Below are 25,003 nucleotides of genomic sequence, written 5' to 3'. Positions count from 1 at the left end.
AGTGTGGCTGTATGTTTGTGCCTTGTTTGACAGCTGCCTCTGGGCTCCTCTGGAGGAAGGGAAACTTAGCAAGAAACGTTGAGGACCACAGGAAGGACACAGAGGGACCCAGAGAAGCAAGTTAAGAGTTCAGAGCTTAAAGGCACAGAACCAGACAAAGGACTGGCTGGAGGGGGCTGGAGTGGGGACACAGCTTGCCTTGCTTTGTGTTAGCGGCTGGCACTTGAGGAGACCGGGCTGGCAAGCAATGGGCAGAAGGTTCCCTGCTGCATCTCACTGTCTCTCATGGGTTGGGGTTTGAGAAAAATCCATCAAAGCCCAGCGGTTACACATGAGGCTGGTGCTGGGCAAAGCTGAGAAAATGAAAACCAATAGCAAGTGAGACCAGCAGAGAAAGGACTATGGAGGGCACCTTCCTGAGGAAGGGGAGGATCCCCTAAATTTTTCTCAGACTAGGGTGGGATGGACTATCCAAGTGGCCAGTGAGCAGGGCACAAGAGGGAGGCATCAAGATTAACATATGAAAGAGGCCAGCTGGTAGAGATGGGAGAATGCTCCCCACCAGGGCTACATATACAGGTCAGCATCCATGTGAGAAAAACATGCTCAGGACAAACATGGGAGAAGCAGATGTGGTGGAAACGATGCACGAGGGCTCACCATCTCCTGGAGCGTCTCACCTCTCCCAGATCCATGAGTCCTGCCTGCTACAGTAAACTGCCGATCTCTAGTGCTATTTAAGTGTCTCTGGTCCAATTCTTTGCTCCAGGACACAAGAATCCATGAACCTAAGTGAACAGAGTGGGTGGGAACTCTAATGCATGTATGTAAGGCCTGGGCCATATATAGTTAGTTATCAAAGTCAGGTGCTACTCTGATATGACTTGGATGCTGTTAAATGTAAATTAAGTGTTTTAAAACTCATTTATCACTTTAAACATTTATGTCGCATCAGTCAAGAGTGTAATGCTAGGATTCTGAGTCTACTTCATGGCTCCTTGGGACTTGATTGGGGAGCCTGCTGTTTTTTTTAATTTTTAAAAAATTGTTTAGTACGTTTGTGTGTTTGTGTGTGTGTGTGTGTGTGTGTGTGTGTGTGTGTGTGTGTGTTCATCTCTGCCCCATGGCACTCACAGGGAGGACAGAGGACAACCAGAAGGAATCTGTCTTTCCTTCTGCTGTGTGGGTTACAGGGATAAAATTCAGAGTTACAGGGATAAAATTCAGATCTTCATATTGGCAGAAGCCCTGCACCCCTCCATCCCCCATTGCCCACCCCCATCCCCCATTCTCTAACCATCTCACTGGCCCAGGGGAGCCTGCTTCCTGTAGCCTCTGTGTTCTCTCATAGCAGGCCCCAGAAATTTCAAGGCTGCTTGAAAACACATTGGTAGAAAATACTCATTGCTGTTCTAAAGTTTTGCTGCACATCAAAAATATTGACAAGGTATCCAAATCCCTTCGGGAAAATTTCCCTGCAGCCTTTCCAAAGAACATTTTGTTAAAATGCTGCAATCTACATGGGTGCCTGTGGCCAGCTCTAGAAAAATGAGCTAGTTATTTACCCACAACAAATTTTAACCTATGCAAATGATTTGAGACACATAGCATATGGAATAGTTAAAATTCTGTAGTATATGAAGTTCATACAAAGTGCAATTACATGCAAATAAAAGATATATCCATTTTATAGTACCCGACCTGGGTGTGGTGCACACCTACAATAGCAGCTCTCAGGGGTTGGATCCAAGAGCAGCAAGCAATCAAAGGAGACTTAGCGACATCCCGAGGCTGTACTACCTAAGACCTTACCAGAATCCCCTGCCCCTTAAATTTATACCATTAACAAGATAATGGAGGGGGGCAGTGAGATGGCTCCATAGGTGAGAGTTCTTGCCTCCAAGCCTGACCCATCTGAATTCAGTTCCCAGACCCAGCATGGCAGAAGGGAAGAACCAATTAACACAGGCTGTCCTGTGACCTAAACACATGTGCTACTCCTGTGTGCCCGCACACATAAAACAGACAAGTACATGTTTTAATACAAATCAAAGAAGCCTCGAAATAATAAGAGAGTGAGATCAGAGAGCAAGTAGTGCGTTAAACCAAATAGGAAACAAAGAATTTAAAAATAAACAATGACTCTTCCGCTACAGCCATCCAATTTAGGAAATAAAACACATTGTGAATTGAAACTATGGGGATTAATATCACTTCAAGACATTAGTTATTACATCCAAGTAATATTGGATAAAAGAGTTGTTGCCCAATATGTAATGATCTCTTGGAAGGGGGGGAATTATATAAATACGTATACACCCTGAAGTTTAAGAACATTTGATGCCAAAGACATTTTAAAACACCTCTTAGCTTGATTAAATAAAATGCCCTTCACAATGTTCTCCTGACAAGGAGGTGAACCAAGAGCAGTTTCACTGTAATCATTAAGTAAGGACTAACAACTGAGGTGCGTGTAATGGCAACTCATTCCGGTTGGATCTAGTTCATCGTGGGGTTTGTTAACACTCCCAGGTAGACGCTCCTGCCCCCTCCCCAGAACATTTCCTAACTGTTTCAAAACACCCTACCAAGGTATGAAAGCCCAGGGGACACAGAGGGGCCCTTCCCCTTCCTCCATGGGAACCAGCTGTCTCCCTAGTCAGAGGCTCTTCTGCCTGGGCTCTAAACACCCTTTGCCCATCCATCTGTCTCCAGGCATATCTGTGTGGAGTACCTGAGGCTTCTGTATCACAGTTCTGTGTTAGTTACTCTATTCCGATGAACAGTAAGCACGTGGCTGTGGAATGGGCAACTGCCGTGGAACATATCAGTACAAGTGATGTCTAGCTTCAAGTGTCCTCTTAACACATCCTACAGTTACCGGGGAGGAGTCTCGGTGAGGAACTATGTGGACTGGCTTGGCCTGTGACCCATGGATTGTCTTAATTACTAATCTTAACTGCTGTGGGAAGGCTCAGGCCAGTCCGGGTGTCGCCATTCCTTGGTCTTGGGCCCTAGACTGTATAAAATTAGAGACGCTGACCTGGAGGCAAATGGGCAAGCGTGCATTCGTTTCTCTCTGCTTCTGATGGTGGGTGTCACGTGACTGCTGTTAGAGCTCCTGCCTTGACGTGCCAGCAATGAGGCGCTGATACCTGGGGTTGTAAGCTGAAATAATCCCTGTAAATTGCCTCTCCACCCACCCCACCCCCAGGGTATTTTTATCACAGCAACAGAGATAAAACTGGAACATCAATGGGACCAAGTGTAAAGGAATTGTAGAAATAATAAGTGGTTTAATCTCACTGCTTTTCAGTAAGGCTATGTACTATTATTTTCTTCATTTTTTTCAAGGGAGGAAAGAAAATCAGGAAGATGTGTAACTCTGAAGCTTTTAAAAGAAGAAAAAAAAGGGAGTAGAGACTCATACAAAATCCCGAGAATCTGGCTCAAGTGCTCATTGCCTTAAGGAAGTGATCTAAAGGGCAGTGCTCTCTATAATGGATGCGAGAGATCAGAGGCAGGGCTGCGGACAGCAGCAAGCAGCAAGCAGAGCCACATGCTCCTCATCCTGGTTCTGCATACTCTGAAAAGATTCCAGATTTTGGGGGACCTACAGTAAAACTATGTTTTTATAATTGTTCCGTTGCTTTTGTTCTGTTTTGTGGCCTGCTTGCATGTATCCCAGGTTATCCTGGAACTCACTTTGAAATCAAAGATGACCCAGAAATCCTGATCCTCCTGTTTCAATTCCTGGGTGCTGGGATTTCAGGTCTTTGCCACCGTGTCTAATTTTCTGCAATACTGAGGAAGGAACTCAGAGCCACCAGCAGGACAGGCAAGCACATTATCAACTAAGCTACATCCCTAGGCAGCACTGTACATTTAGATGTTGGATGTCCTAACTGTATTTCCTACTGTGAGGTAAAGTACCCTGATAAAGAGCAAAACTTAGGCAAGAAAGGAGTTACAACTTACAGTTCCATAATGGTAAGGACATCACAGTGGGAGAGGCATGGGGCATCTAGACACATCCATAGTCAGAGGCAAGGAGCGTGTGTGCACGCCCTCTACTCAGCTCTCTCTCCCGACCCTTACACAGTTAAGGACCTCTGACCTAGGGAATGGTGCTGCTCATAGTGGGCAGAATCTTCCAGGGTAACCAAGAAATCAAGGCAGTTCCCCACAGACGTGCCCAAGTCCAACCAAAGTTAAACAACTCCTTATTTACACCCCCTTCCCAAATGATTCTATGGGCTGGGTCGAGTTAGTAACTTCACTCAAGTCTCAAATATCTTCCCTTGAGTGTCAAATGCTCTAACAAGAACAGATCAGTGAGATGTTCTTGGGTGACAGCTAAGAAAACTGAGGAATGAGCACTTTAAGTGACATAAATGCTTCTAAGCTTTAGACCATCTGGTGCTTTCAACCTGTGAGTTGGAGAGCTGCGGTGAATCTAGATCTCCTTCAAAGACCCTTAGCTTGGTGCTCATTCATTCGTTCGTTCATTCATTCATTCATTCATTCATTCTCTCTCTCTCTGTCTGTCTGTCTCTGTCCCTCTGTCTCTGTCTCTCTGTCTCTGTCTCTCTGTCTGTCTCTCCTCCCCCCCCTCTCTCTCCCTTGCATGAAGCTATCTACACATGCCTTATTTCTCAATGAAACGGGTCTAACAAAAACACTACTAAAATCTGTATATAAGCACATACATTTCCTCTCACAACCATTTTATATATTTTTGTATCTTTTGCTTGTTCACTCACCCAGACATCCATTTTATAAAGCATTAGGAAAGGACAGTCAAGTGTCCCACAGCCCCTGCCTACAGTGCTCTCAATTTTAGAGACTAGGACTGGGAAGTGAGTTGCTCTGCTGTTTTCTCTTTTGAAGACAATGCAGCCAGCCATACAGGTCATGACCCTTCCAGTGCAGAGCAGTTTAACTGTGTCCACTGCTGAGGAAGGGATTCTAATGGCAGACAGGTCACTGTCTCAGTCTGGGAGAACTGAGAAAGGAAGACTCAAACTCACAATCGGGTACCACAGGGCAGTGCCATCACAGCAGGTTCTTCCCTCAGGGGATGCTTGGGTCTCTTACCTCCAGAGCCTTCAGCCTCTTTAAGAGCAGCCTATTTTCTTCTTTGCCCTCATCAGTACTGCTGTGTTCACTCATTGATTCTTCATCTACTGCCACGTGCAGATCACCCAGTGCTTCTTGGTGTTTTCTCTCTTCCTCGGGTACTCTTTCCTGAAGCCAGAAAAAGAAATAGCATTTTCACTAATCTACAGCTGGAACATAGCGAAAGTCTAAAAGGGAGAAGTCTGGATTGCTTCTGAGATGGTCCTGGGCTGAGGTGGAGACAGACTTGTTAAGCAAGGTGAACCATGCTTATAGAAGTGAGCATAGTAGATTTTTATTTTATGTGTGGGAATGTGTGCATGTGCAAAGGTCCATGAATGTGCCTGCATGAAGGGGGGAGGGCTACAACTTTTATTTTTCTAAGAACTCTCACCAATTTAGAACACTAAGCAAGCAAGGCTAGCTGACAGCAAGCCTTAGAGCGCTGTCTGTCCCCACCTCCTCACTGCCGGGATTATAAGCATACACCACCATGCCTAACCATTTTACATGGGCCCTGTGGACTGAACTCTGGTCCTTATGCTTGCAAATCAAGTTAAATCAATAAAGACTTTATTAACGGTACTGTTTCCCCAACCCTCCATTAGACGATTGTTTGTTTGGTTTTTCTTCCCTAAACTCTGGTAACGTAAAGCCATGGGACCACCATATCCGAAGATGCATGTTGTCTGTCCAGTTGGGAAAGCTACAGAAGCTAGCCAAGCTTCAGGCGCAATCATATGGTTAATCCATTTGTTTCAACACAATAGAATAGAGTTAGGCTTTAAGCTGTGGAAAAATTCACCCATCGTAATACCTTCATTTGTGAGGGGGAAAGAAGATCATGGAATTCAATGGACATACAACTATAATTAATTTAAAGAAAAAATAAATATAAAATATCAAAATGGATTTAATTCCACTTTTTGGATTTTTTAATTCCACTTTCACGTGCATGATATGCATGTATATGTTCATGTTTTTGCATGTGTGTATGGGCAGATGTGTGTATGCAGTTTGCATACATGCATGCATAAGTGCACGTATATGGAAGACCTGGGTTGATCGCTCTGTATGACCCTTTCACCTTATTCCCTGAGGCAGTATCTCTCAGGCAGACTCGGGTTATCCATAGCCTCCATAACCAGCCTGATCTGGGGACACCCCTCTCTTTACCTTCCAAGGCTGCAATTACAGGCTGACCTGCTTGTCTATATGGGTTCTTGGGATATGAAGATAGGATTTTATGTTTGCAGGGCAAGTGCGTGCACTGCTGAGCTGTCTCTCCAGCCAGGTAAATTCTGTGCTCAAAACAAATAGTTACTTCAGCCAGGAATAGCCCAATTTCTAAGGACCCCTGTGTTTCCCTTCTAACACTTTGGGATTGGTTGTACAGCCCTGGGGCAGACATAAAGTGTTGTTGCCTTGTCATGCCTCCTGCTGGAAGCTCCACATTCAACCTTGTCTCTGACAGCTTTTTGGAAGTTGAGAAGTGTTAATTTGAGACTTTTGCTTAGCTCTTGTTTGCAAGGAAAAAATAAATATCAGGAGAATATCATACAATGGATGACGGAGATGGCCGAATGTGCAAAAATGCTTGCAGCCCATGTGTGAGGACCTGAGTTCTAATCCCCATAAACTATGTTAAAGCCAGATACAATCTTGTGTGTTAATGTGCCAGCATTCCTACAGTGAGACGGGAGGCAGGCCAAGGCAGGAGAATACAGGGAAACATGCGGGCCTCCCAGCCTGCCACACAGAGCAGAGAACAAGAGATCCCATCTCAAATATGGTGGAAGGTGAGGACCAACACCTTAAGATGTCCTTTGCCTCCGTCAGGTGCATCTGCACTTATGCATATGCACACAAGGGCATATGCACATCACACACAACTATACAAAAGGATAAAAAATAGAGTATCATATGAACACTTCTCCATCTATGGTATTATGTACAAAGGACCTTGCACCGCAAACAGGTAAAAATCACATATTCCATTTAACTCCTACACACACTGTAGGAATCTTGGCTCTTCTATAGCAAGTTGCAAAACACCTGGCCTAAACTGGATTATCTATCCTGGCAAACTTCTTTATACTCAGGACAAAGTTAAGCTCATCTGCAAATACCAAAACATTGGGGGAGGCAAGAGTTCTCAGACTGTATTCACCAAGGTGCTGTGAAGGATCCATAATACTTCAAAATATTTTTGACCATGCATTATGAAGTATGTAAAAGTGTATCTTATAGTACATAAGGCATATATGTCATATGTATAACATCCATGTGTGTAAAACATTTAGCCAATAGGCTGATCTATGCCAACTTGTTTTGTGGAGATGACAGGATATAATTTTAGCTATGACCTTTGCATATAATAAATACATGGGGGATTAAGAAAGTGATAGTGCTTGGCTGGGGAGATGGCTCAATCCGTAAGATGCTTGCCTTGTGAATACAAGTACCTAAGTTCTATCCCTTAGATTCACACAGAATAGGTCAAGTATGGTGGCACCTTTGATCCTGGTGCTGGAGAGCCATTGGAAGGCTGAAGAAATGGTTGTTTGTATAGTTATGAACAAAGCAAGATTAAAACCAAAAGTGGATAATACCTGAGGAATGAGATGGGACATGGTCCTCAACAAACATGCATGCATATTGTGCACACAGACACGAATCAGTACACACACCCACACCCACACACATGTACACCCTTTAGGATTTTATAATGGTGTGGAGAATAAAATACTAAACAATCTTCACATGTGACAGGCAGGCATGTTCCAGAGCTACCCGTTAGCAGCTCAGTGAATGATCTTGGGCCACTTATGTTCAGTACGTCCTGATAATTTCTTTTTGTCTTGTACATAAGATTGTCAGCATGCATATAAACATAAGTAGCCAATTCTCATTACTCACAGGAGCTGTGTTCTATAGCATTGTCAGGGACATTTAATTAGCATGTACTGAATTTCATCACAATATTTCCACCAACCAATTAATATCTCACTTGGATTCCTGCATGGTTTTGTATAAAGCAATCATGTAAAATATATACTGTTGACTGTTTACTACTGAAACAATCCCCAGCAATATACCTTGAATATAGCATCCCTCCTTCTATATTAGGGCATACCCTAGCTTTACTTATGCATGCTTCCCTGTATGTCAGCATTGTGTTCTGAGTGATACCATAACTAGCTAACTTACCAACAAAAAGGTCTAAAATTAAAACCAATAAAATGATATCAGGAGCAGGTGGGTGGCTGGTCACATCGTATCCACACTTAGGTAAGAGAGAGGGAACAGCAAGCAAGAGTGGGCTGTGAAATCTCAAAGCCCCGCCTCAGTGTCCTACTTCCTCTAGGAAGGCCCCACTTATCAAAAGCGCCATAACTTCACAGACAGCACCGCCTCCAGGGAGCAAGGGTTTAAACACACGCATTTTGGGGAGCAAGGATGCATTTCACATTCAAACCACAGCAAAAGAGATTTCCAAAGAGTCCAAATATAGTCCACTGATGCACTCAACACAGAGAAGTTTAATACTCTAAGTCATGTGCTGATCCAGGTGCCAAAGACAGGAAAAACAGAACTGAGTTCTTACAATTAGTGAAACTATAGTTAGTGTTGGGCACCATGACAAATGGCAAACCACATGTTTGGGTAATGTATCTGTTGCTAGTGGCAAATGCTATGGAAAATAAATACAAGAGTACACTGTGATGGGCGAGGTAAGAGTACACTGTGATGGACAGGGTAAGAGTACACTGTGATGGGCGAGTTAAGAGTACACTGTGATGGACAGGGTAAGAGTACACTGTGATGGGCAAGTTAAGAGTACACTGTGATGGACAGGGTAAGAGTACACTGTGATGGGCAAGTTAAGAGTACACTGTGATGGACAGGGTAAGAGTACACTGTGATGGGCAAGTTAAGAGTACACTGTGATGGACAGGGTAAGAGTACACTGTGATGGACATAGGTAAGAGTACACTGTGATGGACAAGGTAAGAGTACACTGTGATGGACAAGGTAAGAGTACACTGTGATGGACAGGGTAAGAATACACTGTGATGGACAGGGTAAGAGTACACTGTGATGGACAGGGTAAGAGTACACTGTGATGGACATAGGTAAGAGTACACTGTGATGGACAGGGTAAGAGTACACTGTGATGGGCAAGTTAAGAGTACACTGTGATGGACAGGGTAAGAATACACTGTGATGGACAGGGTAAGAGTACACTGTGATGGACAGGGTAAGAGTACACTGTGATGGACAGGGTAAGAGTACACTGTGATGGACAGGGTAAGATTGGGGACAGTTTGGGATGAGATTTGCTGACATCAGAATGAAAAGTTGTCCTTTGGAACTGATACCAAATGATGAGAATGGCGGGGCTCTAGAAGGGGGAAAGAAAGTTGTTAGGAGGAGAGGCCCTTGAGGGGAAGAGGGAGAGGGCCTCAGTGCATCCTAGAAGATGCAAGAGAGGAAACGAGCAGGAAAGAAAGGCAGGGGCTGGTGGATAACTTAGTAAATAAAGGTTTTGCCTTGCAAGCATGAAGATCTGTGCTTAACTGACTTCCAGAACTCATGTCAAAAATCACACAGAGGCTATGACAGTGTAAGCCTAAGACATACACAACTTCAAGCCAGACAAACTCCCACCATGGATAGGGGAGAAAGTCATGAAATCCCACCCCTAGCTGAAGAGTTATTGATAACTGATGGCTGCTAACAGAGGAAGAGTAGGTTTCTTCAGGGCTGTGTTACCCGAGAGACTGGCCATGCTCCGGTAGATGTCCCTGTACCCATGCCTATCCTGGCAGCACTAAGTCACTCGGTGTGTCTCAAAAATGAAGACAATTATATGAAATTGGGACAGCAAAGTGGCGTGAAGAAGAGGGGAGGGACTGAAAGGGAACGGGATGTCAACACACATTAAAACCGGATATGGATATAGAATTCTCAAACAATAAATATAAGTAAACAAACAAACAAACAAAACAAAATAAACAACAACAACAACGAAACCCTCACCGGTTTTTAATAATTTAACGTGAAAAACAAAAGCTGGTCATGGTTGTGCACATATGTAACCTCAGCCCTGGGAACTCAGAGACTGGAGGATCCTTGAGGCTCATCAGCCAGCAAGTCTGGCCTGCTTGGCAGATCCTGGTCAGTCAAAGACCAGTCAAAAAGAAAACAAACAAGGTGGATGGGGCCTGAGGAATGACAGTCAAGGTTGTCTTCTGGCTTCCACAACACATGCATATGTGTATGTGCACTTGTTCACATATATGTGTCTGCATAGACATGCAAACACAAATACACATACATGCACGTACAGTCATAATAAGAGAGAGCTTGACCAAGGATGGTCTTGCAAGTTGCAAGAATGGATGTAGCTTGTGTCTTCTTAGAGTAGAGAGGAAGTGGAGACCAGGTAAGGCCAGGTAGGGGACGTGGCATCTAACTTCTGCAATGGGAAATGCTATGGAGCGAGGGGCAGCCTTTCAGATCAGTTGGGAAGCTGTTGTATTGCAATGGTTGGCAGTTATGGATACTGAGAGCTTACCCAAAGCATCTCCTATGGAGGACCAGATTCTAGCATGGGCGATCCATCAGAAGCCCTGGAGTCCATGTTCAGCTTCACTCATATCTCAAAAGTATCTCATTGTGGGACTGATAAGGCTGTGTGGTATTTATGATCCAAACACTGAGTCTTGCTGGACCAATCTCTCAAGCATTTTCTCTCTCAGTTTCCCCCATATGCAAAATTCCGGGTGAACTAAATGTCCCTTCCAAAGTTAAAATCCTTAGAACTCAGCAGCTCAAGACACAGTTTATGCTCAGCAAGACGGACAATGACAAGTGACAGGAAAGTGGGTCTCTACCCTTCCTAACAAGGAGGCAGTTAGGCAACTTGAGTGTGACAATGGTTCCCTAATTGCCTGCGGCCAAGCTAAAAGTGACAAAAGAGAAGAGGATGAGAGAGGCCAGGGCAGGGAAGGAAAGCTGAAGGGCACTGCAGGGGTAAGTAGATGTCTCCTCCAACACTGAGAATGTTGAGTCCTGGGAGAACCAGAGAGGGCAGTGTGTGCCAGGAGTGGCAGCAGCCCTGATGAGAACAGAGACCCTCAGATTCCACAGGGCTGACTGGAGGCTCTGGAAGAAACTCCCCTGAGAAATGTCTCTTCATCACACATTTTCTCATTAGCATTCTTACTATTATTGTGTAGCTGGATCATTAGAAAACCAGGACTTAAAGTGGGTCTTGATTCCCAACACTTGGGAGATGGAGAAAGGAGGACGGTCATGGTTAATGTTGGCTGTCAATGACATCTGGAGTCAACTAAAACCTAGCACCTAGGCGCATCTGTTAAGAGTTGTCTTGATTGCATCATTTGAGGTGAGAAGGCCCACCCTAAATCTGGGTCACATTGGTGGCAGCCTATATAAAACAACATGGAAAAAGGAAGCTTTTGGGGTTTTGCCCGCTTGCCCTCACTCAGCGGCAAGTTCATCTACCCAGCTCTGGAGACAATCCTTTGCTAGCATAAGAACTTACATTTTCAAAATTCCAGAATATATTGAAGGCCATCTGAAACATCCAGCTTCAATGGCTGATCAATACAGGATTCCTGGCCTTTCTTTCTATCAGGAGACAGATATTATTGGACTATCTGGACCACAGCCTGTAGGCTACTTTAATAAATTCCATATATATGTTACACACACACATATATTTTTTTCTACCAGTTCTATTCTTCTAGAGAATCCTGGAAAACACAAAGATCAAGGCTTCAAAGCTATCCTTAGCTGCATAGTGAGTTTGAAGCCCAGCTGGGCTACATGAGACTGTATCTAAGTGAAAAGAAGAGGTGGAGGAAGATGACCCCACTGGCCTATGAACACAATCCCACTAGGCTAGGCTCTTTCCCCAGCACTTTCCCCCAGGTATTCGCCAGTTAGAGTGTCAGAGAACAATGAATCCTTAAGAGTGCACATTGAAGGGATCTTCTAGAAGAGGCCAAGCAAAGAGAACATGAGTGGAGGCCGACCTGTGGGGAAACATGGCCGCACTGCTCAGCAGCCCACAGCTGCTCATTTCAGGCTGGATAGCTTCTAAATTTATCTTCAACTCATTAAAGCATGCCATTTTTTTTTTTAAATCAAGGATCTTTATTTTATCTAAGCGTAATGAACACACAATCAGACAAAATAGCAGACGTTTAGTATCTTTGCCAATTAAAGATCTAGGGGAGGAGAAGAAAAGGGTAAGAAAGAAAGACAGAGAGAAAGAAGGACACACAGAAAAAGACAGAACAACAAATGAGTCAAAGAAATAGAGGAGGAAAACAAGATAGAAATAAAGACAAAGAGAAAGACAGGAAAATAGATATATAGAGACAGGGACAGCCAGAGACAGCCAGAGACCAAGGATGACAGAGAAAGTGAGAGATAGTTAGGGTGAGAGACACTCAGAGAGATAGAAAGAGAAAGATACAGAAAGAAAGAGATAGCCAAAGAGCCACAGAGACAGAGACAGAGACAGAGACAGAGACAGAGACAGATAGGCAGGCAGAAACACAAAGAGAAACACAGTGAACCGATGGCTGAGAATAAAAGACACGAGAAACCTGTAGCTCCAGCTAAAACTCCTTCTTTCCAACTTCCCAAGCGCAAGCAGGAAAGAGAGCCAGGGCCATTTGGAGGATAACAGACTGTGGAGAGGATAAGGTGGTTCCAGAGGTGACCTGTTCTCATTTTTATAGACTTTAATCAGCAGTGAATCTCACAGAAGTGAAGCTGCTACACAAACAATGCTCGCTCTCCACATATTTCATATATGGCTGGAACCATGATCTTGTTTGCGTCAACAAATACCAGCCAGCCCCCCTTGAAGGTAAAGATTTAAGGGGCTCAGTTAGCATTGAAGGGTTTAAATCAAATTCTGCCTCGTCGGTACATAAAGCTTCCTTCAGAGCTGTTCAGTTCTCTAAGTGGTAAGCCAGGCAATGATTCACCAGTGAGGGCATGCTCTGCTGTTCTTCTGCAACACTCTGCATCACCAGGCCTATGTAAAACGGCATCAATCAACAGAAAACTCTGAGCGCTTCAGCTTAACTCAGAAGGATCGTAGTCCTGGGAGCTCATTTAGTTCAAAGAGCAGGCAGCCCAGCTCCACGCCCTCTGACAGATGGTGCTTAAGTAGATGTGGAGGAGGGGCTGGGATGTGGGATTGGTAAAGTAGCTGCTTAAGATGCATGAAGCCCTGGGTTCCACGCCCCACACTTGATAAACTGGGTATGGTGGTGCATATCTGTAACCAAAACCCTTGGGAGGAGGTCAAAGTTATCCCCAGCCACAAAGGTAGCACAAGGCCACACATGGGCTACATGGATCCTGACTCAAAAAATTAACATATTGAGGAAAATTATCATACTGTCCTTTGATGACATGCTCAAATGAGTTTTATTGACTTTCAAGTGATGCATTTCCTTCAGTCCAGCACACAGTAGGACTCCAGTGTTCCATGACGTTATCTGGCTTCATGATTAAGTGAACTCATCTGTCTATCTTGCCAGTATTTGATGAGTGGTAATGAATCAGGCACTGCAAAGAATGCTAGGGACACAGGGGTGTAAGACACACATGGTCCCCCTCTTGTAGAGCATACTAAGTAGTAAGATGGCTGCTAATCAAAATGTCGCAATAATCTAGTACGTAGTTTGAAGAAGCTTCTGGATGCTTCAAGAGGAAGTGATGCAGAGGGCTGGAAATATGGTTTAGTGGGTAAAGTGCTTGCTGTACAGCATGAGGACCCATGTTTGCCCTGTAGCCCACACATAAAGGGTTGGGCATGGTAGTGCACACCTATAATAGCAGAAGTAGGAAGGAGAAAAGCAGGTGCCTTAGACTCACTCTTGAAGCCACACTCGTCTTACTAGGAGTCCCCAGTCCCAGTGAGAGACTTTGTAGAAAAATTTTTTAAATTAGCCTGAGGAGATGACTCATCTGATAAAACCGCTTGCTGTGCAAGCAGAAGGACCTGAGTTCAGATCCCCAGTCATCACAGCTGTAATCCCAGCAATAGAACAGGAGAGCAAAGACAGGAGGATCCTGTTTGATAGCCAGGAAGTCTAGCCAATGAGTGAGCTCCAGGTTTAATGAGGGACTCTGTATCTTAAAAACTAAACTGAGCAATTGGGGAAGAATCCTGACCTATGACCTTCATATATCATGTGTATGAGTACCCATACTCATGTGACACACAAACATGTAATAGTCATATAGGAGTACAGAGGGGTGGCAAGTGCAGGACTTTTGCTGAATGGAGATCTGGATAAACAAGGGAGCTTATCAGGAAAGAAAGAAGATGGCCAAGAGTAGGAAGTGGGTATCGAACTTGTAGAGTCTGAATTGAACTTGGAGGAGTTGGGGATGGAGATGAAGCTGAAGGGCCAAGTGGCAACAGGCCACATGTGACAGGATTTCCCCACACTCTAACAAAATGGAAAGCTACTGGGCAGGAAATCGGTGACTATTTTCAAGTGTTTGTGTGTGTGTGTGTGTGTGTGTGTGTACACAGGTGTGTGTATGTGTGTGTGTGTACACAGGTATGCATGCGTGTATATACACGTGTGCATATATGTCTGGTTGTTTTTATGTGCATATCTATGAGTATGGCTTGTGTCTCTCTGTGTGTGCACGTACCTGTGTGTGTTCATGTTTCTTTGTGTACTATGGATATGTGTTGTTTCTGTGTTTGCATGTACGTGTGTGGTAGTGGTGGTAAAGAAGAGATGCACAGATGGGTATCTGAAACAGGAGTGTGAGTGAGGACAGTGAACAGAAGGCGGGAAAAGGGTGCTGTAGTAACAGGCCAGGGAGGAGCCAACCGAGCTATGATGTAGATGACCTTGGAGTTTGACGGCCATCTTGTAACTCATATATTTGAATATGTGGTTTGCCTAACAATGACAAATGACTAACATCCTTAGCTCAAGGCTTCTGATGACAATGCAGCTGGCACTGGGATCAGTGGAGGGAAGGGCAGAGGGAGAAAAACAAGGCTTCAAATGCAGATTCCTTGGCAAACTGGCCCCAGTAAGTTGGTGTCTAGGAGTGGGGCCAGGAGTCTTTCATTCTAGAGAACTCTCCAGGTAGACTGACATACAAAGTTCAGCAGCCCCAACACAGGATATAGATCACCCTCACTTTATAAAAGCCTTTGGCACTGCTAATTTGGTTTAGTACCTATTTCTTTTTGACATGGGGTCTTATTGTGTAGCCTCTGCTGGGTTATAACACACTATGTAGTCCAGACTGGCTTTGAACTCACAAAGATTGTTCTATCTCTCCGCTAACACTCCTGGCAATACCTGTTTTGTTTTTGTTTTTTGTTTCTTTGTTTTTGGTTTTTTTTTTGGGGGGGTGGGGTAGGGTGGGGGATAGGATCTTGTGAAGCCCAGGCTCTCTTCAAATTTAGTATATTCTATAGAACTTAAGATGACCTTGAACTTCTGATGCTTTCTCTCCTTCCACTCCAGTGCTGGGGGAAATGTGCATTACTATGTCCAGTTTTGTCATTAATCAGGAAAACAAAGTAAAATCTAATCACTGAAAACACAACCCACATAAGACTGAGAAGGAGAAGTGCTTGGTAACAGCCCACAGGCATGGTGGGTGTTAAGTCAGGGAGACAGACAGATTTCCCCACAGCTTATTAACCACCACTTCGGCTATGGAAGTCAGAGGCTGCCTTCTGGAAGCGGCGAGTTTCTGTTAATGCCTGAACATAGGGCACTCCATGGCCCATTGGGTTGTACCTGCTCCTGTATGTGGAGCAGGCATCATGAACACCCAAGACCTGGGTTGACTGGCTTCTAGAGCAAGTGACACTAAGACTCTAAAGCATAGGTTTGTGCCTGCACCCCAAAACCTTTTGGAAAGCTTTTGTAATAGACAAATTATGTTTGAATGCCCCTGGTTTTCATGAACGGCAAAGAGAAACATACTCACCAAATTCCAGAATAAGGCATAAAAGTAGGAGCTGGTCACCAAGACGAGTTCATAAGTTCTCATTTAATTAAAGTTAACGAGGGCCAATAAGATGGCTCAGTGGGTAAAGGACTTAGTGCCAAGTCTGACAGCCTGAGATTGATCCCGAGTCACACACAACAGAAGGAGAAAACCAACTCCTAGAGATTGAACGCACACACACATGCATACATGCACATACACACGTACAAATAAATTCAGTAAAAATTTTAGAAAGCAAAGAAGTCAATGAGAGGAGCAGGCATATCTTCACCATAGTGCAGCAGGCATGTGTGTGTGTGTGTGTGTGTGTGTGTGTGTGTGTGTGTGTGTGTGTGTGTGTGCCCAGCAGTGTATCTAAAAGCTACATGTAAATGCTCAACCTGACTGTGACAGTGCTTCCTTTTGCTATCTTACAGCTGGGATATGCGGCTAGGAGTGTCTGACCCAGGACCACAAGGCTCAAATCAAGGCAGAAGCCAAAATACTGTATGGCATTTATAACACCTTGATGTTACATTTGATCTTCTCAAAGTCTACCAACCACTGCTTTGCTATCTTCAAGTTTCTGACTGATCTGCTTGGAGAAAGGGTCATATTTAGACCAGGTAGCCTCCACCACCACAGGAAATAATCAAAAAAGTTTCTTCTGCCTCTGCCATCCAAGTGCTGAAAATACAGGTGTGTGGCACCACGCCAGGTTTACACAGTGCTGGGGACCAAATGCAGTTCCTTGCATGCTGGAAAAGCTGTCTCCTGATGGAGCTGCAAGCCAGCCCTGGCTCTCTGTAAAGTAAAATTCCGTACCTCTCTAGGCCAAGTTCACGGTCCTTAGTTTAGTAAAGCTGAGGAGAAACAGATACGTGGGATCTACATCCCTTTCCCCTCTGCTTCAGTCTAGTTGTGTGCCTGGCAGTCATTACTTACTTCTCTGCCCCATTTCTTCTTGTTTTGAATACAATGCACAAACCCAGGGGTTGGGAAGATGGTTCAATGCGTAAAACTTTTTGCCATGCATGTGGGGGACTCTGCTATAAAAAAACCAACAAACACATACATACAAGCCAGATGCAGTAGTGTGAGCATTTGTAACCCTAGTGTTCCTCTGGGAAAATGAGGGGCAGAAACAGGAAGATCCCCAGAAGCTATTCTGGCGCGCGCGCGCGTGCACACACACACACACACACACACACACACACACACACACACACACACACACACACACACAGGCAGAAGACTATAAAGAAACCACACCTCTAACAAGGTGGAAGGTGAGGACCAGGACTGATGCCTGAGGTTGTCCTCTGATCTCCACCTGTGCGCCATGGCACAAGCACATAGACCCTCACACAAGTTACACAAAAGTCACGAACACAGAGTAACTAAAAACCCTTCAGGCTTTATATTTCTATGCTTTTAATCACCTGTAAAGCTCAACTTAAGAACATGAGGACTTAAAATCCCACTAGAGATTTAGAATACTTAATACATACCATATTTAGGATTAGATTTGTCTATAAGACTTCTCTAAAAAAAAATAAGTCCCCAGTGTGCTTCCCTATATGCACATTTTCCTCTGTACCTAAAACATATTTTTGCTGTGCCTTTTTTTCTTAGGCCCTATATAGTTAGCATCTTCCATCCCCTGTCTCTGAGAGATGAACGGCCCATAGAGTCACATTCAGTCGTAGCTTAGAATAAGGACCTGCAACATGTCTCTGGAAAGTTTGCTGGGCGTGAGCCATCTCTGAGGACATTTACTTATGGGGGGAGGGTGGATTGAATAGGAATGAGCCGCATAGACTCCTGTGTTTGAATGCTTGGACCATAAGGAAAGATGTGGCTTTGTTGGAGGAGGTGCTGCCTTGCTGGGGGAAGTGTGTCACTGTAGAGGTGGGCTTTAAGGTCTCTTATGCTCAAGCTACCCCCATTGTGGCACCCAGTCTCCTTCTGTTGCCCATGGATAAAGATTCAGAGCTCTCAGCTCCTACTTCAGCACCGTGTGTGCCTGCGTACTGCCATGCTTCCTGCCATGACGATAGTGGACTGAACCTCTGAACCTGGAAGCCAGCCCCAGTTAAATGTTTCTTTTACAAGAGTTGCCGTGGTCACGGTGTCTCTTCACAGCAATAAAATACTATGACGGGTGGAATCACTACATGCATTGGTTTGCTAAAATTTGCTTGTGCAAAGATTTAAAACAAATAGACTGATGGTCTCTTTTTATTGATTACTTTTACTTGATGATTTCCTATACATGTATATAATGTATTCTAATTAGTCTCTCCTCAATACTCTCTTTTATCTCCTTTTCACTTCTATTAATCCCCACCCCACCCCCCACCTCTCTCTTTCCCAGAATCGTGTCTTCAGTTTTCATTCTGTGACCCATTTAGCTTTATCAGAGCATCAGTGTGAGCACTATATGAGAAATATTCACGGGAGCCTGATACAGCCATCAGTTGGTACACAACCAAAGACAAGGCCTCCCCCTTTCTCCCTGAATCTGTCAATAACAACCAGCTCAGTAATGGGGTACAGCTCTGTGATCCCCGGCTCCATCCAAGGCTGACCACTGAAGAACTGAGTCTGATGAGATGCAGTGCAGGCACCCACAGTTGCTGTGAGTTTGTGATGACAATGACTGTGCCACGCAGAGGAGATGGTATTTTGCAGCCTTCCTGCTTCTTACATTTTTCTCCCTGCTTCAGCCTCTGTCCCCTGCCATCTCCCAATGTTCCAGAACCTTAGAGGGGATGGTATAAAGGCCTTGTTTGACTGCATTATAATTGGAGCATCCTACTACTTCCTGATTGGGTTTGAGGCGCATTCCGCAGGACTGAATCCTGCCCTGGTACATGGCAGGGGAGATCTTAGGATGCAGGGGGTACTAACAGAATTGTTAAGTTAACTGACATAGTATCAAGATGCCTTGTACTTACGTTTATACCACAGACAAATGTAGTCTGGACCTTAATAGATGAAGCCTCTCTTGACTTTTATTACTGTTTTTATCAAATGACATGGGCCCAAAGCTTACACATACAGAGATGGGTAATAGTTAGCAAGTGTGTGTTTGTGTGTGTGTGTGTGTGTGTGTGTGTGTGTGTGTACGTGCGTACACTCACACAAACACATGCTACTATGCCCATGCACGTAGAGGAAAAGGTAACATTAAGTGGCATCACTCAGGTGCTGCTCACCTTGGGTTCTGTTTTGAAAACTGTCCCTCAATGAACAGGAACACACTAAGCATCTTCTACTGGGAGGCCAGTGAGTTCCAGAGATCCACCTGGCTTTAGTTTCCAAGGCTGACATCCCAAGTCGGGCCACTACATCTGTAGTTTTTTTTAATATGACTTCTGGGGATCTTCAATCAGACCCTACTTCTTGCCTTGTAAATATCTTACCAACTGAGCCATCTCCTTACGTAATGGCTAGCATTTCTTTCAATGTATTCATTATTTTTTTTTGACATCCATTGATAATCTGTGGTTTCTTAGCTTGAAGACAGAAAAGGAGATGATGGGGATGTGAAGCAAAGCTTACAACAGTATGTTTTCCCCTTGAATATGCAGCCATATGTCTCATCTGCATACTGACTCACTGCAAAAACATTGAAAAAGCAATAATTTATACTCAAGCATATAAGGTAGAGACTGGGATGGCAGTAGCTTGAAATGTTAAATTCTTTCTGGAACACAAAAGATGCTGGATAACACTGAATAGTCAAGATTATTCATTTTTCTCATTGCTGAGACCAAATATCCAACAAAAAGCAATTTAGGAAGAATGTTTGGTGGTACAACCCAGCATGCAGGGGAAAGCATGGTGGCAGAAGCATGAGGCGGCTGGTCACATGGCATTCACAGTCCGGAAGCAGAGAGACATGAATGCTGGTGCCCAGCTCACTTCCTCCTTTGTATTCAGTACAAGACCTCGGGCCATGAGATGCTGCTGCCCACATTCAGGGTGGGTCCTCCCTTGTTTAAATCTCTCTGGAAGCACCCTTATGGGCTTATCTAGAAGCACCATGCCAAAGTAATCTCAAGTCCAGTCAAGTTGGCAATGAAGATGAACTACCACAATATGAAACCTCAAAGCTAAACAAGTGAACTTGCAAGTATATTATATACATGAGGCAGCCAGATGTCCTGGACTCCTTTACAGACAAGGGATTTGGCTTGAGTTGTGATTAAGCATCCTAGCTCCCACAAAGTGTCAGATCTAAGAATTGAAGTCCAATGCTGATTTCACTTTAGGATTTCCCCATGGCTGCACAGATCTCTTCCCAATACTGATCACATCTGCGAACCCTTGGTCTCTATTTTCCCATGAACTATGGTACTGGCAGGCAGCATCTCTTCCAGGCTCCTAAACCACTCTTCCGTAGAGTTACTGACTTTGTCATAAATTAGGGACAGACTCAGAATAGGTTTAACAAGGAACTACCACTCAATGGTTACTCATGATCTGATTAGTTCAAAACATACACATACCATATAATACACATCAAACAATTGGCACAATGGTGGTGTGCAGGTTACAGAGATAACCAACCCCCTTTCTGATTAGATCTGTGGCCTGTATTACAGGAGCAAGTCCTATGGCCCAGGAGGTCATAGACCCTAGTGGGGGAACCCACTACTCTTCTTTTATGAAAGGGAAAGATTGTCACATTGCCTTCTAAATATTTATGCCCACATTCACAGATGAGTGCTCATCTCAGGTGTGGGGAGAGAAACTTCTTTCTGGGTGGCAACTAACAGAGAGACTCATAATGGACCAAAGAATAAATGACTATTGAGTGCTTAGCCCCACCTGGGCCATTTCTATCCAGCCCCTCCCTCCGAGGCTCAGGGAACACTGTGGCAGGAAGGGACAGAAGGGCTGTAAGATTGGAGGATGGGGATGATCTCACTGCGGCTATGGCTGCTTGCATACAACCTGTGCAATATCAAGGCAACGCGAACAGCCAATATTTCAGTTAGCACTAAGTGGATTCGGTAAGTTAAAAAAAAAAAATTAAAAGCATAGAAAGGTGGGAGGGAAACATGGTGGAAGGTGCTGGGAGAAGTGGAAGGGGTAGAGGTTAGGGGTAGATATGATCAATGTATCCATGTCTGACATTGTATGATTGTATGACATTTTCAAAAAAGATAAATAAAAGCCTAAAACAATACCTGCTAAGCAGAAAAGCAACAAGGCCAGAGACTGCCTGCCAGCCACTCCTGGACACCCCAGCAACTTCCTGTCTTGTGATTTATCGACCTGTTTGTTTTCAGGTGATGGGGAGGGTGCTCAGAATATACTGTCACTGTAGCTAGCAAATATCACAGCCACCTTCCCATTCCCAGGGACCGCTAGCAGCTTTTGTTCCACACTAGCATACTAAATTTTAAAAGTGGGAGAAAAATAGTATGAGATAAATCACCGCATTTTAAAAGAACATCCCAATTTGTTCACAGTTTAACATTCCCACTGCCAGGCAAAAACATATAAAACTCCCCTCTTTCATCCCCGGATTTGACTCACAAAGTGAATGAAGCACGCAGTGAAATCCCCGAGATTAAATGTGTGTGATGGGTAAGAGGGCAGAGTGTTTGCTTTATGTGCCTGAGATGAACTCACAGCTACGGGCGCATCAATCCACTCCTTCTCTGCATTACTCTTCACTCAAAACACTTCTCGGTATCACCAACTACCTTCCATATTGAGCAGATTCCACAGTTACATTAATAAATCCTCAGGTGATGTTTTTACCGCTTGTTCCGTCTATCAGGAACATTTATTTCTGTAACAGAGCTTCAGTTTGAAATGCGCTCTGCATAGAGGGAGGCTCTTTTGGAACGGGAAGGCATGAAAGAGCCAGACATCGTTTTCATGGAAGGTAGGCTCCGGATGTCTGGACACCAGGAATCAGAGAAAGAAAGAAGGTTGTCTGAGTATAACGTGGGAGAAAAGAATATAAAGCAATTAAGAATGTCCTTTGCAGACTGCAAAGGACTCAAATTCAGCTCCTAGCACACACCAGGCTGTTCACATCACAATAGCCTGAAATTCCAGCTTCACGGAATCCAACACTCTTTTCCAGACTCCACAGGCACTTTGAATCACACACACACACACACACACACACACACACACACACACACACACAGGTATGCCTCTTACAAACAAAATAAATACTTCAAGAAAGAATGCTGTATAGATGAAAAATAACATATAGATGGTGAATGGTTGCACTTCAATCCTTAAAGTCTAGTTTAAAAAAAAAACAAATTCATAATTTAAGGTTAAAATTTATTTTTTTACCTTTAAAATTTTTTAAATTTATTTTTTATAATTTATTCATCTTATATCATGATTGTTACCTTCCACCCTATTCCCCTCCTTTACACTTCTGGGCGGGGGTGGGGGTGGGGGGGTGCTCTTCTCCCACCATCTGACCACAGCCTATCAGGTCTCATCTGGATGGCCTGCTTCCTTTTCCTCTGTGCGACCATAGGGCATCCCCACCAATTTGTAATGTCCCCAGCCAAGTTTCCTTAAGAAATTAACAGGACACTGGAGCCAACAATTCCAAAGGGGAAGTTGAGCACCTAGGCTGAGGAGTGGCCAGCCCCAAATGAGCTGACAATCCACCTCCTGCCCTCCTGTGGGACGCAGTATGGCTTCCCTTCATGGAATGATGTAACCATACGGCTCAGGATCCTCAGCATGGACTGGGGAGGTAAGTCAGCCAGTGAAGTGCTTGCTGCCCAAGCATGAGGATCTGTGCTTGATCCAGAGAACCTATGTAAAGGGCCGAGGTCTAAAAGTGTTGGTGTATAGTCCAAGCTTCAAGGAAGGAGACAGGCAGCTCTCCAGGGCTTGCTAGCCAGCCTTGTTAAGTTGACAATTCACTGAGAGTCTATCTCAAACAAAACCAGGAGGATGACACCCAGGTGCCTCCACACAGGTGTACACATACACACACACTCACTCACACATACACACACATACACACACACAAAACAAAAGACAAACGTGTGAGGTAATGCATATGCTAATCGCATTCACCATTTCATAATGCTTATAATATCAAAGCATAATGCCGTATACCATGAGGGCAAAAAAGCTCAATTTGTCAATGAAAGTTTTTTAATTAAGTAAGATTCTGTCTTATGACCTCCATCAATTCAGACTGTCAGATGATCAAAGTCTGCTTGAGAAATTATGGTCAATAGCAGTTCCTTTTTATGTGATCAATGGCTGGCAGAGACGTATTTATGTATCTTCTGAGTTTGTTAAACTGAACTGACTGGGAGGCAATTGCCTCTTGTCAAAGAACTCTCTAAGTATTCATGGGAGGTAGCAGCGATAATAACTCCGCAGGCAGGCCTTGACTTATGATGGTTAGACTTAACGAGCGATTTTTTTTAACTTTACAAGAAAGGAAAAAGGCAATATGGGTTTAATAGGAGCCACACTTTGAATGTCGATCTTTTCCTGAGTCAGTGACATGTGGTTTGACCCTCATTTGCCAGGCTATGCAGCAGTAGTGAGGGGTAGCACCGAGTCACAGGCTAGATCATGGCACTGACACTGGACTCTATTGCCAGCATGTTTTAGATATGGCTACTTAGTGAATTACATTGGAGAGTCAACATTCATTATAAATGAGGCATTACATTCACCTGTCTGTAGGCTAATAAAGTGTTCTGAGCACACTGAAGATTGGCTAGTCTAGGCTGTGATGGCCACCATATATTTTCAACTCAACACTTTGGAGGCTGAGCAGATGCTCAACAGTTAAGAGCACTTACTGCTCGTGCAAAGCACCCACATTCTGTTTCCAGCATCCAAGTCAGCAGCTTGTAACTACCCAATAGCTCTAGGCTAACCGAAGCCCTCTTCTGCCTCTATGAGCACTGTCCTTAAACACGGGCATGTGCTTGTGCTTACACACAGACACACACACACACACACACACACACACACACACACACACACCATTAGATACCTTTAGAATATAGTATTTTGAATTTGTGATGGGCTCAAAGAAACATAGCACCATGGTTAATTAATGAGTATTTGCAATGATAACAGATCAGAAGGAATAGAGAGCTAGCCAAGCCACATCAGTAAAGAGATGCTGTGAAGTGTCCCTCAATAGAAGAATGGATAAAGAAACTGTGGTACATTTACACTATGGAATACTACTCAGCTATTAAAAACAAGGAATTCCCAAAATTTGTGACAAATGGGTTGAACTAGAAATGATCATAATGAGGGAGTTAACTCAGAAGCAGAAAGAGTCAAATGGTATATACTCACTTATATCTGCACACTAGCCCAAGGGGCATGTCCCATGAAAGTCTTCACTTACCAGGAAAGTGGGACAGAGGGGAGGACGTCTTATTGGGACTCTAGGTGAGAGAAGCATGGGAGAATGGGGAAATAGAAAGATCCAGAGGGTCCTAGAAACCTACAAGAAGAACATTATGATGGACAGATCTGGGCCCAGGGGTTCTGCTCAAACTATGGCACCAGCCAAGGACAATATGTGCAGTAAACTTTGAACCTCTACCCAGATCTAGCCAATGGAGAGGACATTCTCCACAGTTGAGTGGAGAGTGGGTACTGACTTTCACATGAACTCTGGTGTCCCATATTTGACCACGTCCCCTGGATGGGTATGCCTGGTGGCACTCAGAGGAAGGATAGCAGGCTACCGAGAAGAGACTTGATACCCTATGAGCATATACAGGGGGAGGAGGTCCCCCTCAGTCACAGTCATAGGGGAAAGGAGTAAGGGGAAAATGGGAGGGAGGGAGGAATGGGAGGAATCAAG

The 25,003-nt window shown here is 44.2% G+C and overlaps 2 protein-coding genes across 15 annotated transcripts in view; one reads left to right on the top strand and one right to left on the bottom strand.

Moving 5' to 3' along the window:
• Positions 1-5,065, top strand: part of LOC311607631 (uncharacterized protein) — a 57,226-nt gene extending 52,161 nt beyond the window's left edge. For both annotated transcript variants that reach the window (XM_084799538.1, XM_084799537.1), the window contains exon 4: positions 3,355-5,065. In XM_084799538.1, the coding sequence (XP_084655664.1) occupies positions 3,355-3,420 (66 nt within the window). In that variant the 3' untranslated portion in view covers positions 3,421-5,065. The remainder of the gene's footprint in view (positions 1-3,354) is intronic.
• Positions 1-25,003, bottom strand: part of NCKAP5 (NCK associated protein 5) — a 915,906-nt gene that overhangs the window by 312,359 nt on the left and 578,544 nt on the right. For all 13 annotated transcript variants that reach the window (XM_084799427.1, XM_084799426.1, XM_084799429.1 and 10 more), the window contains one exon: positions 5,098-5,247. In XM_084799427.1, coding sequence (XP_084655553.1) covers positions 5,098-5,247 — 150 coding nt within the window. The remainder of the gene's footprint in view (positions 1-5,097; positions 5,248-25,003) is intronic.

Source organism: Acomys minous, assembly GCF_964271855.1.
Source record: "Acomys minous genome assembly, chromosome: 1".
In the NCBI taxonomy this organism is placed as follows: domain Eukaryota; kingdom Metazoa; phylum Chordata; class Mammalia; order Rodentia; family Muridae; genus Acomys; species Acomys minous.
The sequence above is the reverse complement of the archived record's forward strand: the minus strand, read 5'-3'. Positions and strand labels throughout refer to the sequence as shown.